Source organism: Nomascus leucogenys, chromosome 13, assembly GCF_006542625.1.
Source record: "Nomascus leucogenys isolate Asia chromosome 13, Asia_NLE_v1, whole genome shotgun sequence".
NCBI lineage: Eukaryota > Metazoa > Chordata > Mammalia > Primates > Hylobatidae > Nomascus > Nomascus leucogenys.
Genome location: NC_044393.1, coordinates 89,754,024 through 89,771,263, shown reverse-complemented (window position 1 = coordinate 89,771,263; position 17,240 = coordinate 89,754,024). Strand labels below are relative to the sequence as shown.

At 37.0% G+C, this 17,240-nt stretch overlaps 1 protein-coding gene across 3 annotated transcripts in view; it reads left to right on the top strand.

The window, feature by feature from the left end:
• Window positions 1-17,240, top strand: part of BRAF (B-Raf proto-oncogene, serine/threonine kinase) — a 203,398-nt gene that overhangs the window by 162,876 nt on the left and 23,282 nt on the right. For 2 of the 3 annotated variants that reach the window (XM_030825892.1, XM_004090241.3), the window contains exons 14-16: window positions 4,969-5,015; window positions 5,811-5,929; window positions 9,683-9,814. In XM_030825892.1, the coding sequence (XP_030681752.1) occupies window positions 4,969-5,015; window positions 5,811-5,929; window positions 9,683-9,814 (298 nt within the window). Of the gene's footprint in view, window positions 1-4,968; window positions 5,016-5,810; window positions 5,930-9,682; window positions 9,815-11,652; window positions 12,060-17,240 lie in introns of those variants that run through there. The other variant, XM_030825893.1, reaches the window with a different exon arrangement.

Below are 17,240 nucleotides of genomic sequence, written 5' to 3'. Positions count from 1 at the left end.
AAATGAAACCATCAGTCAACAACAAAGACTTGTATATGAATACAGCATCTTCTTCATATTTGCCACAAACTAAGAACAACACGGTGTCCAATAAGTAAATAGATAAGTCGTGATATACCCATACCCTGTAACACTGCATGCAGCCAGTGCGTGAATCTCAGAAGTGTTTTGCTGAGCAAAGGAAGCCAGGTGATTCTGTTTATATGAAATTTGAGAAAAGGCAAAATTAATCTGTAGTGACAGAAGTCATTATCAGTGGTTTCCCGAGACTAAGAGGGTGTTATTAATTGCAAAAATGTATGAAGAAACTTTCTGGGGTGATGGATATTCTTTATATTGATTGTGACTGGTCATTACACAAGTGTATGTGTGTGTTGAAACTTTTAAAACTGTCCATGTAAAATGGGTGCATCGTGTGTGTAAACTGTACCTCAGTAAATTTCAGTTTTTAAAAGTGAAAAATACCTGATGGCTTATACCTATAATTCCAGCACTTTGGGAGGCCGAGGTGGGAGGATGGCTTGAGCCCAGGAGTTCAAGACCAGCCTGGGCAACATAGTGAGACCCATCTATACAAAGCAGTTTTTTAATTATCCAGGCATGGTGGCACCCTCCTGTAGTCCCAGCTACACAAGATGCTGAGTTAGGTGGATCTCTTGAGCCCAGGAGGTTGAGGCTGCAGTGAGCTGTGATCATGCCACTGTACTCCAGCCTGGGCAAGAGAGCAACACCCTGTCTCCAAAAAAAAAGTGAAAGAAACTAAAAAATCAAGGTAAAAATAGAATTTAGGCCACTGTGGAGCATAACTTTAAAATATGTGAACTTTACCTATTGGAGATTTTAATTATTTTTAAAGTGATAAATGATTACTGACTACAGAGAAGTAACAGAATGCCATTCTCGTTAATCTTACTTTCCAGGGTTGTAATAAGGGAGCAGAGGGCATCAAAGTATAAGGAAAACTGTAATTTGACACTATCACCACTATCACACCTACCAGTCCAGGTGGTCACCCAAGGAGAGACTCATCTTGCTGCCTAAACGAACCTTTGTAAAATTGTGCAGTATTAGGTGAAAGAGGGCTGACATGCAAATGTCTAAGTAGGTCAGTTCTGTGTTTTACCAATAGTTTAAAATACTTGGAAATAGCAGCAGACTTAAGTGAGAGATAGTGGCTTTTACAGATAAGCTAAGCTGATAAATTAGCCAAATGGCATAGCAATATTATCAATAGGCATTTTAATGATAATCTCTCATGGTTTTCTTAAGGATAAGATCAAGTGATGTAACATGAATGACAGGATTTAACTGGGTTCATACTGGATGAATGATCATACCTGAAGACAGCAAACTAGAATGAGATTCCTATCCTCAGTCCTCTCTTGAATATAATTACATATTTAGAAGTAACTTATGTGAGGAATTATTAGCATGCCAATCTTTAAAAATCTCCTTTTTTCAGCTCTCACGTAAGACTCTTGAAACAGGAAAATAAAAATAACCTATGTTTTATTAAAGAAAAGTGAAGCAGGCAAGAAAAAACTGACTTTTTTTAGTGAAAGCTGAAGTTTTAATCTGAAATTATAGACCATGTCTACAAAATTTAAAATCCTAAGGCCGGGTGTGGTGGCTCACACCTGTAATCCCAGCACTTTGGGAGGCTGAGGCAGGCAGATCACGAGGTCAAGAGATTGAGCCCATCCTAGCCAACATGGTGAAACTCCATCCGTACTAAAAATACAAAAATTAGCTGGGCATGGTGGCGCACGCCTGTAGTCCCAGCTACTCAGGAGGCTGAGGCAGGAGAATCGCTTGAACCTGGGAGGTGGAGGTTGCAGTGAGCCGAGATCGCGCCACCACACTCCAGGCTGGTGACAGAGTGAGACTCTGTCTCAAAAAAAAAAAAATCCTAGTCAAGTCCAAAAAAGAGAAATATACAAGTATAAGATGGGGAAAATGTTTTATAGGAGCAATTCAAGAATAATTATTCTAGGATTGTAATTGAATATAATCTTTTGTGCTTTTTTAAAGAAATTCTATTTATTGTCATAAATTTCGACCCATCAGCAGGAAGCATGTAATTGAATATAATTTTAATTGGACTCAGTAGCATGACTGTGGCTGCCATAACAATCACAATAATGTCTGATTTAATGTTGTATGCCACCATGAGGGAGATGAAGATGAGGATCTCACCATAGTTTGTGTTGGTTAGATCCAATCTGAAGTATTGCTTTTAATTTGGGGCACCACATTATGCTCTGTAAGAACGTAGAAAAGCTGAATCTTGGATAAGAGCTTGAAGTAGTGTGAGAAGAAATTTTACCAGATGATTTTGTAGCTCTAAGATTAAATGGTTCTGTAGGTGGACACTTTTTCTTCAAGGAATGAGACTGTTAAGAGAAACTTATCAAGAGAATGTGTTGTTCTTTTGGTTGATAGCATATTTGTTCTTTCCTAGTACTTTTGTAAACCTGTAATGCTCTCCTTAACATATTACCAAGGAAAGAAGGAGGTCCAATCTAATGATCCTAATTAACGGATTGACTTCAGTGTCATATATGGCAAAGTAAAGTTGATATATTCTTGTTCCCTTCCCTACTCCCAAACAGTTATGTGAGTTTTTTGTTTTCTGTTTGTTTTGTTGTTGTTGTTGTTGTTTTTGTTTTGGCGTTTTCCATTGTAACTGGGTGGTGCTTAGGAAATTACGTTTTAGTGTCTGCCTATATAGAATTATTTAGGGTAGTGATTACTGTGAAACATTATCTTATGTAGGGATTGGGTTGTGTCTCATCCCATTTCTCTAGCTGGGGGATTAGACTCCCTTTTCCTTCCAGCCTTTCATTTTACAGACCTGGACTTCTACTCTTTGCTGCTTTTGTTACAGAAGGATTACAGAAAGAGAATTATTCAATGAGATAAAAATTAAAAATTAAGAAAGCAGTTTGTAAGTTATAAAGGATTACACAGGTATAAAGTGTTGTTTCAGGTTGTATTTTTATGCAACTCGGCCTATAACAAATTTATGCTATATAACTTCTATGCTGGTTATATCACTAGTTCCCCAATTATATTTATATCTTGTTAATTATCTGGTGCTTTCCTGGTCAGAAAATTTCTCTCCTCACTCTCCCCAGTTACATTTCTGTCTACTCTATTCTTGCTATATTCCTTTGCATCAAATTTATTGAAAGGATTAACACCATCCCATGGAGAACACCTTTATCTTTCCCTCTTTTAACTTCAGCATGCCTCTGTATTTTGATATGGTTGAAGCCCATTTGTTTTTGTTTTTAAGTCTTGCAGGAGAAAGAACCTCCTTTCAGAGACCAGCACCTTTGCTGTATACTAGATCCCAGGTCTCTCTGAGTGCAGGACCTAGTTCCACCAACCAACACCGTCATCATTTATCCCCCTTTCTTTCTAATGGAGACAAGATCTCACCATCTTAAAGCTTTGATTGGGGCCCATTTATTTCCACCAGTTTTTAACTTTGTATGTCACTGCAGAACTTTGTAAGCTGTGAGACCTGTAACCGAAATCACATTTTCTTTCAATGAAAGAGTGACAATGTGATGTAGAACACTGAACCTAAAGTCATGACAAGATAATTTTCAATTGCAGTAAATGCTATGAAGAACATAAACTGTGATATGAAATAGTAATTGGAGAAGGGATTACTTTAGATAAATAGTAATTTGAAATGAAAATTTTATCTAGAAAATACTTTTAAAATTTTGATATTGGGAAGAATGAGGACGTTTAAATGAAGATGAGAAAGCATGAATAATCTTGGTTATTTGCAAATCTTCCATTTTTAACAGTGTTCATTGCATGATTTTGATTATACCATTTGGATTTTAAATTCTCATTTTAAGGTAAAACTGTGTAATAATCATTGTCAGATTTCAGAAGTGTCATATAGCTATTCTCTCCAGTATTCAATTAAGAAAAATAACCTTGACTAGCACATTGTATGCATCTTATTGTAGTTGATTCAGTAGACACATACCAGGCACTGTTCTAGGCACTGGGTATACAAAGAAATAAACAAGACACAGCCGTTCTGAGACAGGAGGATCACTTGAGCCCAGGAGGTGGAGGTTGCAGTGAGCCAAGGTCGTGCCACTACACTCCAGCCTGGGTGATAGAGCAAGACTTTGTCTCCCCAAAAACAACAACAACGCTACCTTTTACTTCAATGAATGTAGCTAAAGCAGTTTTTAGAGATAACATAGATGATCTTAAAGTTATCGTTGACTTTAAAATAGACCCACTATGGCCATTTTAGAGAAAGTTTGCTCCTCACTAGTTTTAAGAAGATGTTTTAAGAGTATATGACAACTACCTTTAAAAATAGTTTTAATTACCAAACTGCATGTTCTAGTTCTAGTAGTTTACATTCCAAATAGAAGTGAACATAGGCACATTGAAAAAACACATGAATCAAGCCATTATTATGATAATTACTACATAAGTTGAGCAGTGAAAGATCACTTTCAGTTTGGTTAGTCATGGGAAAGCTTCACTCAGGAGTTAGAATTTGTATTCAGTTTTAAGGGATGGATATGAATAGGTGGAAAATAGAACGAAAGCTAACTTGGAGGGTTGGGTGTAGGAGGGGAGCATTGAACACAGTGGTGGGATTAAATATCAAGGTATATTTAAGGGACATGGATAAGTAGGCTTGACTGGAGTGAAAGGTTTGTATTGGTAACTAGTAAAAGATAAAGCAAAGTCTTTTAATAGAAAACAAGATTTTGACTGTACCATTATAGTGATATGTTCCTATAATCTTAAATTCATTTACAGTCTATTTTAATATTCTGTGAAGGGTTTATCACAATGTACAATTTTCAGTTGTATCATGATTCTAAATAAGTCTTTACACCCCTAAGTATGTTCTGTAGATTTTGAGGCCAGAGTCCTTTAGCCCTACTCAGGTTAAAATGATGTTTTGTTTTTCAGTTACTTACACGCCAAGTCAATCATCCACAGAGACCTCAAGAGTAATAGTATCCTTCCTGAAATTTGTCTGCGAAGTTTGAAAACATCCTGACTTTTTCTTCTGCATTTTGTCTTCACATTATGTAAAAACAGTTTTCATGCTAAGTTCAATATACTGTAAAGAGAATTAATAAAGGATTGTGCATGCGTGTATAGGAGAGCAGGATACCACAGCCTGCTTTGTGGTTTCTTGACGACTGAACATTACAAGAAAATCTATCAGAAATCTTTATAATAGTAGGATTTTTTGATTGCTTACTTACATTTTATCAGCACTATAAAACTGATAGTTTTGTAGCTATCTATTAGTCCCTTTCAGACCTCTGACCTTGCTCAGTGGTAGTTGAGATATAACTGAAGACTCTAAATTATATAACAATGAGGTGAGAAAAACATAATATTTCTTCTTCCCTAAGTGCAGACTAAGACACTGTGTACAGCATCTTCATTCCAATGAAGAGCCTTTACCGCTTGCCCAGGAGTGCCAAGAGAATACCTGGGCCTACATTGCTAAAATCTAATGGGAAAGTTTTAGGTTCTCCTATAAACTCAGGAAAGCATCTCACCTCATCCTAGCACTTTTCAGGCCCAAAAAATCTTAAAAGCAGGTTATGTAGGCTAAATAGAACTAATCATTGTTTTAGACATACTTATTGACTTTAAGAGGAAAGATGAAGTACTATGTTTTAAAGAATATTATATTACAGAATTATAGAAATTAGATCTCTTACCTAAAATCTTCATAATGCTTGCTCTGATAGGAAAATGAGATCTACTGTTTTCCTTTACTTACTACACCTCAGATATATTTCTTCATGAAGACCTCACAGTAAAAATAGGTGATTTTGGTCTAGCTACAGTGAAATCTCGATGGAGTGGGTCCCATCAGTTTGAACAATTGTCTGGATCCATTTTGTGGATGGTAAGAATTGAGGCTATTTTTCCACTGCTTAAATTTTTGGCCCTGAGATGCTGCTGACTTACTAGAAAGTCATTGAAGGTCTCAGCTATAGTATTTTCATAGTTCCCAGTATGCACAAAAATCAATGTTCTTATTTTATATGTAAATAGATTTTTTAACTTTTTTCTTTACCCTGAAAAAGAATATTTTGAAACCAGTTTCAGTGTATTTCAAACAAAAATGTATGTCTTATAAACAGTGTTTCATATTTTATTCTAAATTGTTTAAAGTATTTTATGTTCAAAATGTTCTGTGTACCCTGTTGAAAAAAAAAACAGGTATGCAATTTAAGGCAGGTGTGATCCACAGCCATTATTATAGTTTTGCTAAGAGAACTACTCCTCTTAACAGAGAAGCTGTTTCGCAATCTTATTTAAGCCTAAATTGGAAAGTTACTTCCTTTAGACTAGAAAGAATCTCATAATTATGGGGCAGCTGGAAGAGGAAAGACAAAAAAAATGAGAGGTAGATTAACAGCCTTGTGCTGTCTTGCATAGCTCTTTCTTTCTTTCTTCTTGTTTTTTGCTTTGTGGAAAAGAAGAAAAAGAAGTTCTAAAAGAAGAGAACTAAAACTTCTGTGCAGTTGCAGCAAGCTGTGGAAAGCTGAGTCATATGAATCATTCCCTAAAACAGCATTCTTAAAAGGGTCCCTCACACCGTTTTAGAGGGTCCACAAGATCTTCCCTTTGTGAGACAAGATTTTCTTTATATCCTTCAACCAAAACAACACATTGCAACAGACTGAGTGCAAAAGCAAATATGAGAATCCAGCTGGCTGCTGTTAAGCCAGACATTGAAGAGAATCACAGGCCACGCATGGTGGCTGGAGCCCATAATTCCAGCTACTTGGGAGGCTAGGGCAGGAGGATCACTTGATCCCAGGAGTTGACTGGCCTGCTTAACATAGTGAGACCCCATCTCTAAACCATAAAAGGAGGATAATTGTAGTACTATTCTTCTTACTAAACTTTTTTTTATAATAGTTATTTTTCATTAAAAATGAATGATCTGTGTTAACATCTACTTGTTATTATTTTCATAGTTAAATGAATTACTAGTTTAATTTCTCCATTAAATTTTAATGGTAAACATCCACAGATAGAATCTACATAAACAAAAGTTCTTTAGCGTCCTCAATAATATTTAAGAGTGAAAAAGAGTCCTGACACCAAAAAGTTTGAAAACCACAGCTCTAAGTTGAATACAGCCTTTCCCAAAAGTCTTAGTGCAATTCTAAGCTTTAAATAACTTAATCTGCACTAAGACTTTCGGGCACCCTGCTGGAAACAGAAAAGTTGTAAGGGCTTTCAAAGCCACAAACTTTATGTAGCAGTCTCCAGAAAGGGAAGTCCAAGGTAGGACTCCCAAGTTTGTCAAAATAAACCTAGAGTTAAATTGAGCTATGATTTCTTATGACGGTAAGTGGAATTAGGGCAGGTGGCAAGGTGGAATAGGGGACATTGGACTTAGAAGTTCTGTATTCTAGTACCCTATTTGGCCATTAACCTGCAAGTTTCTTAACCTCTAAGTCTTCATCTGAAATGTTGAGTTGGACTAGTACATTTCCAATGCCCCTTCTGTTTCTAAGATTCAGTGACTGGAGTTAGCTAGATTTTTTTCATTATTTAACATATGTTTAACTGTTTTAATTAATAATTATAAGTGATAGAAAAATTAATAACTATAATCTGATGTCAGGCACCTTTATTAAGGCATACACACCTTGTGAAAAAGATGGCAGTGTATCCTAAAAAGATGAGGGAAAACAGATTTTAAGTGCTGAAATTGCAAAACCTAAAATTATAAACAATTGTCACGTGCTTTTAAAGTATGTTAATTTTTAACTGTGGGAGAGTTAGGCTCAATCAAGTCTCCAGTTTTGTCCTTACTTTTTCAAAAACCTTAGTTTATACAGTTTGTAGATTATTATACATAAAGTTTTATATTTTCTTACAATTAATTTTTTGTTGATACCTGTGTAAATGGGTTTCTCCTTTATTCTTCCATGCTGAGTTTTAAGATGAGAGAATAATAGCCAACAGTACCCTTCATTGTTAAACCAATCCTGGGTTGATACTGCCCTCAGAAACAAATATGGAACATCCATATCATAGGAGAGAAGAATTGGGTCATAAGTAAGGCTGTGTGGTCCTCTGAATTATATACAACATTCTTCTCAACTTTGTTTTATTTATATCTTATGAGAGAAAGAAACCTTTGTGAGAGGTTTTACAAATTAAATCACTAAATTGAAGATTTGTCATGCATTTCTTAAAATAGGTGACATGCAACTTTTCATCAAACTGTCTACCAACAACAGTGTGAGATAAAACTAAATTAAAAAAAAAAGTTCATCTGATTTCTACTCCATCTCTCACAAAAATTGGCTCAGGCTTTGAACATTATACCTTTGCCATACCAGCCTCTCAGTATTCTGGCTTGCTTATTACATCACAGTTATATGTGGTTTATTTTGTACTGTATTACTAAAAGCAACTATGAACAAAATGTATGACAAAGCGAAGTAGATACAACCTTCTCCTTCACTTCCATCCTCTCGCGCTCTTCAGGACATCTCACAGATCTTCCATCAGTGGTTCTCAACTTTAGTTGGACATTAGAATCATCTGGGGAGCTTTAAAGACTAATTAATGTTTGGGTCCCACCCCCAGACTGATATGTTCTGTGATTGGACTGGAGTGTAGTCTGGACGTTGAGGGGTTTAAGGCTCCACGGGTCATTCTCATTTGCAGCTGTTGCTGAGTGCCATTATTGCCTCTCCCTGTGAGATGCCTGCCTTACCCAGAGCAATAACCAGGAATCTTGTCCCAGGTCTTTCAGTCATTTTTGCAGAGTTAGTGCCACTTTTGCTGTCAAATTGACGTTGTCACAAACTTCATTAATATACTGCTATTTCGATTCCTTCCAAATGAAACAATACAGAAGACGCAAGGTGAAAGAATAACTCTTTTAAGCTAATATTTAACCAACTGTTTATTGTATTTCATGTAAATAAGAAATCTAATTGTGCAATACAATGACTGAAATGTGTAAAAATGTAGCAAATATGATTGTTTCATTGCCCAAGAAGCAGCAGCCAAAAGATTCTTTATACCATCTTTTACTAAATCTACCTGCTGTCTTGCTTTTGTTAATAAAGCATCCATGGCATGTTTATACCATATGCTTATTCCATAGTTTGAAAGGGGATTTGAGTTTATCAGTCCTGAAATTCTACCATTATTTTCTAAGGTGTCCTCAGATGAGAAAAGTTGTTTGTACCAATGGGAAAACTTAAATTCTAAGACAGTTACTACAGTAGTTGTGTTGCTCCTAAGCATCTTATAAGCGCAAGTCTAGTATTTCTTTGCTGAATCAGGAATGGGAAGTGGGAACTGATTCTAATAGGGTAAGTCATGGGAAGAATTCAAATGGCAGTGATGGTATTTTGTGCAGAAAGATTGCCTAAATAATTACTAAATTATAAAATCTTAGTAATACAATACAAAATCTCTGCTAATACTGTCTCTTTCTGAGTTTATAGAGTAGAGGTTTTTTTCTTCAGCTTAATCAGTTTTATTTCTTTGACTATTAAGAGAATTGATTACATATTAGACAGGTGTTTTAATGGTAAAAGCATTGCTCTAGGAATTATAAGATTTTTTTCAGTCTTTATTCAATTGAAGTGAAGAATATTTTTCTTTGTTCTAACAGGCACCAGAAGTCATCAGAATGCAAGATAAAAATCCATACAGCTTTCAGTCAGATGTATATGCATTTGGGATTGTTCTGTATGAATTGATGACTGGACAATTACCTTATTCAAACATCAACAACAGGGACCAGGTAAATAATTACCACCTCTTGGTGTTTATTTTACCATCTGTATACAAGGCTCCAGTTAGTTGTAGAAAATAAGTGTTAACTCCTGGGTAAGCGTGAAGGATAGATTTCTTGATTTTTTGTTACCAGTTTTAGAAATCATTTGTATACTTTTGGCAGTAATAGCAACACGTAAGTCCTTTCCTCAGAATTCAGTCATGAATGTTACAATGGTTAAAATTCCTGATTTTCTGACTAGAAACTACAGTTACAACAATGGATATTTCTTGACCATAGCAGAATTAGAAGAATGAGCTCTGCTAATAGCATCTGGGCATTATACTTTTCACTGTATCACAGATTGTGCTGTCAGAACAGGTACTCAGCTATGAGATCTTTATATTAAATTATTTTAAAATTACTAAGGTTTCTTGAAATCTTTAATTTTTAAAACTAGGTAAATGGAAGAAATCATGCTTTGATTTTTCTATAATGAGAATTCTAGTAGGAGAGTAATTTTTTACTTCTTTTCCTTCCTAAGCTCCTGTTCCCTGTCCCTTACCTTCCAAAAGGTACTAACATAGCCTCATGGAGCTCTTAGCCTTTTCTATCTCTGCCTCAGTAAGCTCGCTTACACTTTTAAAATTGGCCAAGAAAAGTGAATTATCTTTACTAAAATTACCTTGGATAACTACATTTTAAAAGGTTTGTGATTGTGTGTGTAGAGAGATTACAACAGTTACACTGTTAATATATTAGAAAACACTAGTTGACCACATAAACTCTGATTAAAGAATATTTTGACTTTATGCTATGATTTGCCTTAGAATGACCTGGAAATTTTGCTTACAAATTGAGATACTGGAGCAGATTCTAATTAAATGGGGAGGGTCCAATCACCTGCATTTTTTTCTGTTTCCCAGGTGATTCCAATACAGACCAAAGTTGAGAATCACCAATCTAAAGAATTTTTTTATAGAGAGTGCAAGCTTTTTAGGTATTTCATCATAACTTCCCAACCTAATGAAATGGTAGTTTTTGTATATAAATGTTACTGCTTCATTTAAGTGATTTGTCTGTTTTGTCAAGAGCTCAACTCTATCTTTTTGGTGCTAGCTCTGAGTAGCTTTCTCACTTCACCTATTGTGATATCGGAGAAATAATCTCTTAAGTTTACCATGTACTTTGTGTGTGTACTTATTGAATCACCATATGCCCCTTACACAACAGTGGTCTTGACTGTGTTTGATGATTTTTAAAAATGGCTGCATTTCTACCCACTTCATTATAAAACTAAATTTTAGTTGGTGTTGGCCTTTCTAACTACTTCATAGCTTTAGAATGTTGAGTCTTAGCTTTGAGTGTGAAACAGCATGACTTTGGATCTGATGTTTTAAGCCTGCATGAAATTTAGATTCAGGATGGACTGAAATTTCAGCTAAAGAACATAATTGAAACATTGTACGTACCGTACTTGTGATAGATCTAGATCACTGAAATGATTGATTTGACAATGGCAGTCAGGGTAGCAAAATGGTCTCTAATTTACAAGCTTCATGTCCTCTTTTACAGTCTTATTTATTCAATCATACAGCATAACATCCTGTACCATGTTCACTTTTCCTGTACATAATATTTTTCTGGAGGAATTATGGATTTTTAGTTTAGTTTCAGTTGATTTATCATATAGACTACAAATTAATAAAAATTTATGAACCTAAGATCTGGATGAAATTCATTTGTCAGTGAATACGTTTATCTTAATACAACAATAAAATTATAATATAGGAACAAGTATTATCTCCAAAATACAGATAAAAGCATCCCAGAGTTCTGCACTCATCCACTTCTTGGCATTTTAGGTGCTTTGTCCTCCATGGGAGTATAATAAATGATGTGGCAAGGGCTTACTCTCCATGAGAGGAATGTGTGACCAACAGAAGGGTAAGGCCTTTACTAGTTAATTCTTTCTAATAGTATAGTTAGAACCTTCTGGAATTTACTAGTCTGAAACCAAGTTGAGTATTTAATGGAGAAGAAGGAGGTAAAACAATGATGTCCTCTTACAACTACCCCCATTCTGCTTCATTACCCTCTAGTCTACTTTTGTCAAATAGTACTTTCTATGAAACGCCACATTTTGAAGGGTTAACTCTGGCCATCCTCAATGAAGTTGCCCCAGGTATTGCTCCATTCATCCTTTGATTTTTCTTTTGCTATCTATAATACTTGGATCTCCGTGGCTCTCAGATTAGACTTCTGTTTAAGAATCCAGGAATATTCTTTATTATGCAATGTGAATACCATTCCCCTAGACTCTCATACCCATAGTCTGAGGTGGAAGATTTTGCCTGTAAATTCAGAGCACAGCTGGTAAAGCAGTGTGATGTAATGGCAGGCCTTGGACTCAGGTAGGTAGACCAGGGCTACCTACCTCTCTGGGTATCTTTTTTTTTTTCTTTTTTCTTTCTTTTTTTTTTTTTTCCCAAGATGGAGTCTCGCTCTGTCACCCAGGCTGGAATGCAGTGGCCTGATCTCAGCTCACTGCAACCTCTGCCTCCCATGTTAGCGATTCTTCTGCCTCAGCCTCCCGAGTAGCTGGGATTACAGGCGCGCAGCACTACGCCCAGCTAATTTTTTTGTATTTTTGGTAGAGACGGGGGTTTCACTATGTTGGTCAGGCTGGGCTCAAACTCCTGACCTGATGATCTGCCCGCCTCAGCCTGCCAAAGTGCTGGGATTACAGGTGTGAGCCACTGCACCTGGCCTTTTTTCTTTTTTCAGTTACCCCCAAAATAAGGGAATTCGGCTAAAGAATTTCTTCCAGGTTCAAAAATCAGATTCTTTTCTAAAATAGTTCTCTTAGCTCTTTGCAAAGTAGTGTGCCTTTTTACCTTTATTCACCCTAGCACTAAAAGTCTGGGAAATCACTTTGTCATCCCCCCACCCTCTTCATCATTCTAACATTTTTCTCTCTAATCACCCTGTTGTTCCCTCCTTCAGTGCATTTTCTCTTGTAAATTGGGATTAATAATGTGCTCACTTAAGCTAAGTATATTGACTATACCTTTATGGCTTTCTTTCCTTGGAGTAGAAGTGCCGTGTCTTCTTAGAAGAATAGATAGCATATATCCGTTATTTCAAGTGTATTATTCCAGTTATAATTGCTGCATAACAAACCACCCAGAATGTAGTAGCTTAAAATACGAATCTGTAGGTTGGGCTTTTCTCAGTGAGGAAGGTTCTTACCTGTTTCATACCATATTGACTAGAGTAGATTTACTGGGTGTTAAAAGGATCTACTCAGAAATGGCTCATTCACGTACCTGGCAAGTTGGTGCTAGCTAGAAGCTAGAAGCTCAGTTATTCTCCACATGAGCCTTTCCTTGTGGACCTCTTCATTGGTCTTTCTCACAGCATGGTTGCTAGGTTCTAAGCACAAGATCTGAAGAAACAGGAAGTAAGTACTAGTCTCTTATCAGTAGACAAATTATTTTAATAGAAAATGTTTTCAATACCAACTATATGCAAAGCACTATGGAATATAGAAGGATTCAAAATTAATAAAACAAAACACAGGCTCTGCTCTCAATGGCATGTACAGTCCTGTTGAGGCCGTGCTGGGGGTGATACTGAAAATGGGCAGACATGAGCTCCAGTAGTACCATGAAGTGAATGACAGGGTCGAGACACCAGGAGTACTGAGTGTGTATTGAAAGTATGAAGAATCAGTCCCAGAATTTGAAGCCGAGGTATTGGTTTCATTGTGTATGTGCCACATGAATCTTCTGTCCATGAATAACATCCAGGAAAAACTTTCCCTTTTTTCTTCTTTCTGTTTCTTCATCAGTCAGCCTCTGCACCCCACCCCAGCAGATACTGAAAGTTGCCTGCTTTGTGCTCTGCACTAACTAAATTCTGTGGGATGTATAAAAACATGAGAGTTGTCTTTGATTTTTTTTCTCACATTCCTCCTGAAAGACTCTTAAAAAACTATGTATCTCCTTGTATATTTTTTAAGTTGGCATCTATAAGTTTTTATCTTAAGTTTAAATAATTGCAAAGAATGTAATTTCCAGTATATTCTATTAATATTTTAAAATAAGACTACTATATTAGATATATATATATATATCCCTCTTTTTGAAATATATGCATCAAAATCTAAAAACCATACTGATTTTATGCCTATTAAAAAATACTGAAGCTCTTCATTAATTTCTGGAAGTTTTACATGGTTCCTTTTTTCTCTTCAAACTATTTGTATTGTTTCTCTCACAGAATTTCATCCTAATGTAACATATTTGTATGTTTTAAAGCCTTTTATTGATTACCTAAGTTACATCTCTGCAATAAAAATATGTATATAAATTTAAATTTAGAATTTTACAAAATTGTGACTTCAAGCTCTGATTATTAATTTTTTAATTCTGAATTATGTTTTTGTTGCAAGTAATATATATAACTGATGAAAGCATATAAGTTTTGATATATGGAAACCTAGAAGGTAAAATTATATTGGAAATATATATCTTAATGAATGACATGGGGCTTTTCTTTTCCCTTCAATTAATGTATGTATCTGTGGATAAATACAACTTTTTTGTTAGGACACTAGATACTAAGACTTAGTATTGATTCTTTCCATATTTCATTTTTAAAGAGGTAAATACTGAGAAATTTTATCTAAATTATAAGAAGATGATAAAGGCAGGAGTTTTGTTATAACCACATGCAGAGTTTAGTGGTCTGCAAGACCAGCTTCAGGTTTGTTAAAAGGACCCCCTGAAAACTCACTGAAAGCTGCTCAAGACTCACTGACAACTGTTACATTCACGGTTACAGTTTATTACAATGGAAGAATACAGATTAAAATTAACAAGGGAAGAGATTCATAGGACAGAATTCAGGACCGTTCTTGTTGGAGCTTCCTGTCACCCTCTCCCAATGGAGTTGTGGACAGAGCTTCCAGTAGCAATGTGTGACAACACACATGGATTATTGCCAACCAGGGAAGCTCACCTGAGCCTTGGAGTCTAGAGTTTTTATTGGGGTTCAGTCATATGATTAACCACTTGCGGGGCTGACCTTAGTTTCCAGCTTCTGCAGAGGTCAAGCTGATGCCACATGACCCAGAGCCCTCTATAAATCACATTGTTAGCACAGACTATCTGGCATGGCCCATGGCCCATGGCCCCCAGGTAAACACACACTCTGATCAGGCAGGACATTTCAAGGGCTTAGTGATTACCTCCCAGGAGCCAAGAGCAAAGGCTAGCTCTCTCTTTGGGCAAGGTTAATTCTTTACCACATGCTATATATCACTCAATCATTTGAGCTCATTCCTATAATGTACCAAAATTTATATAGTAACTTGTCATTAAAAATGTTTTAAAAGCTCACCTGACATTTCAATTAATATTTTTGAAAGTAAAGAATTGGAAACCAACAGACTTGTTACCCATTCATTGGCGCCCAGTTTGACACCAGTATTTAGAAATGTCTCTTTGTTGCCCCAGAGGTTTTTACACCCTGGGACAATGTATACTATAGTTAGGTTACATATGGGTAAAAGGCGTGCCTTTTGTAAAGTGGTAGAAGGGCAGTTATAACAGGGAAAATGGGAGAGGAGGATAAGTGTTACACTTCCACTTGAGTGTTTCTCTGGCAAATCAGTGTTTTCAAAGGGGATACCAGTGAGTTGATGGTTGTAGAAATGAATTCCCTTAAAACCACCATGTTGGCCGGGAGCGGTGGCTCACGCTTGTAATCCCAGCACTTTGGGAGGCCGAGGCGGGTGGATCACGAGGTCAGGAGATCGAGACCACGGTGAAACCCCGTCTCTACTAAAAATACAAAAAAATTAGCCGGGCGTGGTGGCGGGCGCCTGTAGTCCCAGCTACTCAGAGAGGCTGAGGCAGGAGAATGGCGTGAACCCGGGAGGCGGAGCTTGCAGTGAGCCGAGATTGCGCCACTGCACTCCAGCCTGGGTGACAGAGCGAGACTCTGTCTCAAAAAAAAAAAAAAAACCACCATGTTGGCTGGGCGTGGTGGTTCACGCCTGTAATCCCAGCACTTTGGGAGGCTGAGGGATCACTTGAGGTCCAGAGTTCGAGACCAGCCTGGCCAACATGGTGAAACCCCATCTCTACTAAAAAAAATAGACACATTAGCCTGGCATGGTGGCGTGCACCTATGATGCCAGCTACTTGGGAGGTTGAGGCAGGAGAATCTCTTGAACCCAGAAGGGGGAGGTTGCAGTGAGCCGAGATCATGCCACTGCACTCCAGCCTGGGCAACAGAGCAAGACTCTGTCTCAAAAAACAAAAACAAAAAAAACCCCACCATGTCTATACACCTCTGGCAAAGTCTTCCTGTAACCCCAGGGATACTTGACCCTAATTTAAAGACTATAGACATGACATGGCTAATCAGCTAGCAAAAAGTTATCACTCACCTTAATGAATAGTTAACTTAAACATTGAAAACCTCTTGTGTCCACAAGGTTATGTTAAATAGTGGAGGTAGTGGTGTTATAGATATTTTTTAAGAATTTTTTTTTTTTTTTTGAGACAGTCTCGCTCTGTTGCCCAGTCTGGAGTACAGTGGCACGATATCGGCTCACTGCAACCTCTGCCTCTTGGGTTCAAGCAATTCCTTGCCTCAGCCTCCCACGTAGCTGGGACTACAGGCACACGCCACCACGCCCAGCTAATTTTTATATTTTTAGTAGAGACGAGGTTTCATCATCTTGGCCAAGCTGGTCTTGAACTCCTAGACCTTATGATCCACCCTTCTCAGCCTCCCAAAGTGCTGGGATTACAGGCGTGAGCCACCATGCCTGGCTTCTTTAAGAATTTTTTTTAAATACATATGTATGAGTCACAGTCTCTCTGCCTGAGCACCCATAGTCTCATTGGAGAACTTAGATAAGATACATATCACAAAAAGATTAATAACCATACAAGGCAGTAAATGGTCATCACAGCTAGTGGTGGGAAGGAGGACCATTATTACTTCTGTGCATGTAAAGAAAGGTATGATAAGCATGGTTGGTTACCTTTCAGTTAGGCCTTGATTCATCTGGATTTCAGATAGCTAGAGAAGGGTGAGGGAGGGCATTACAAGCAGAGTAGGAGCAGCGGCATAAAAAAGTTAAAAGTAGCTTTGTATTGGGATAGTCTTCTCTACAAATCCTCTGTTACTTACTTAACAATATTATCTCGGGCAAGTTACTTAATTTATTTGAGCTTTGGATTCCTGATCTGTAAAACGGAGTCAACACCAACCTTGTAGAATTCTTTTTTGAGTATTAGATGATATCTAGAATCCAAGTGTCCCAAAGTTTTTTGGCCTTTCAGGGCCACCTTTTTCATCGATAGCGAAGTAAGAATACCTGAATTGCTGTCCATAATATATGACTATAGGCACTCCAGATCCTTTCTCTCAA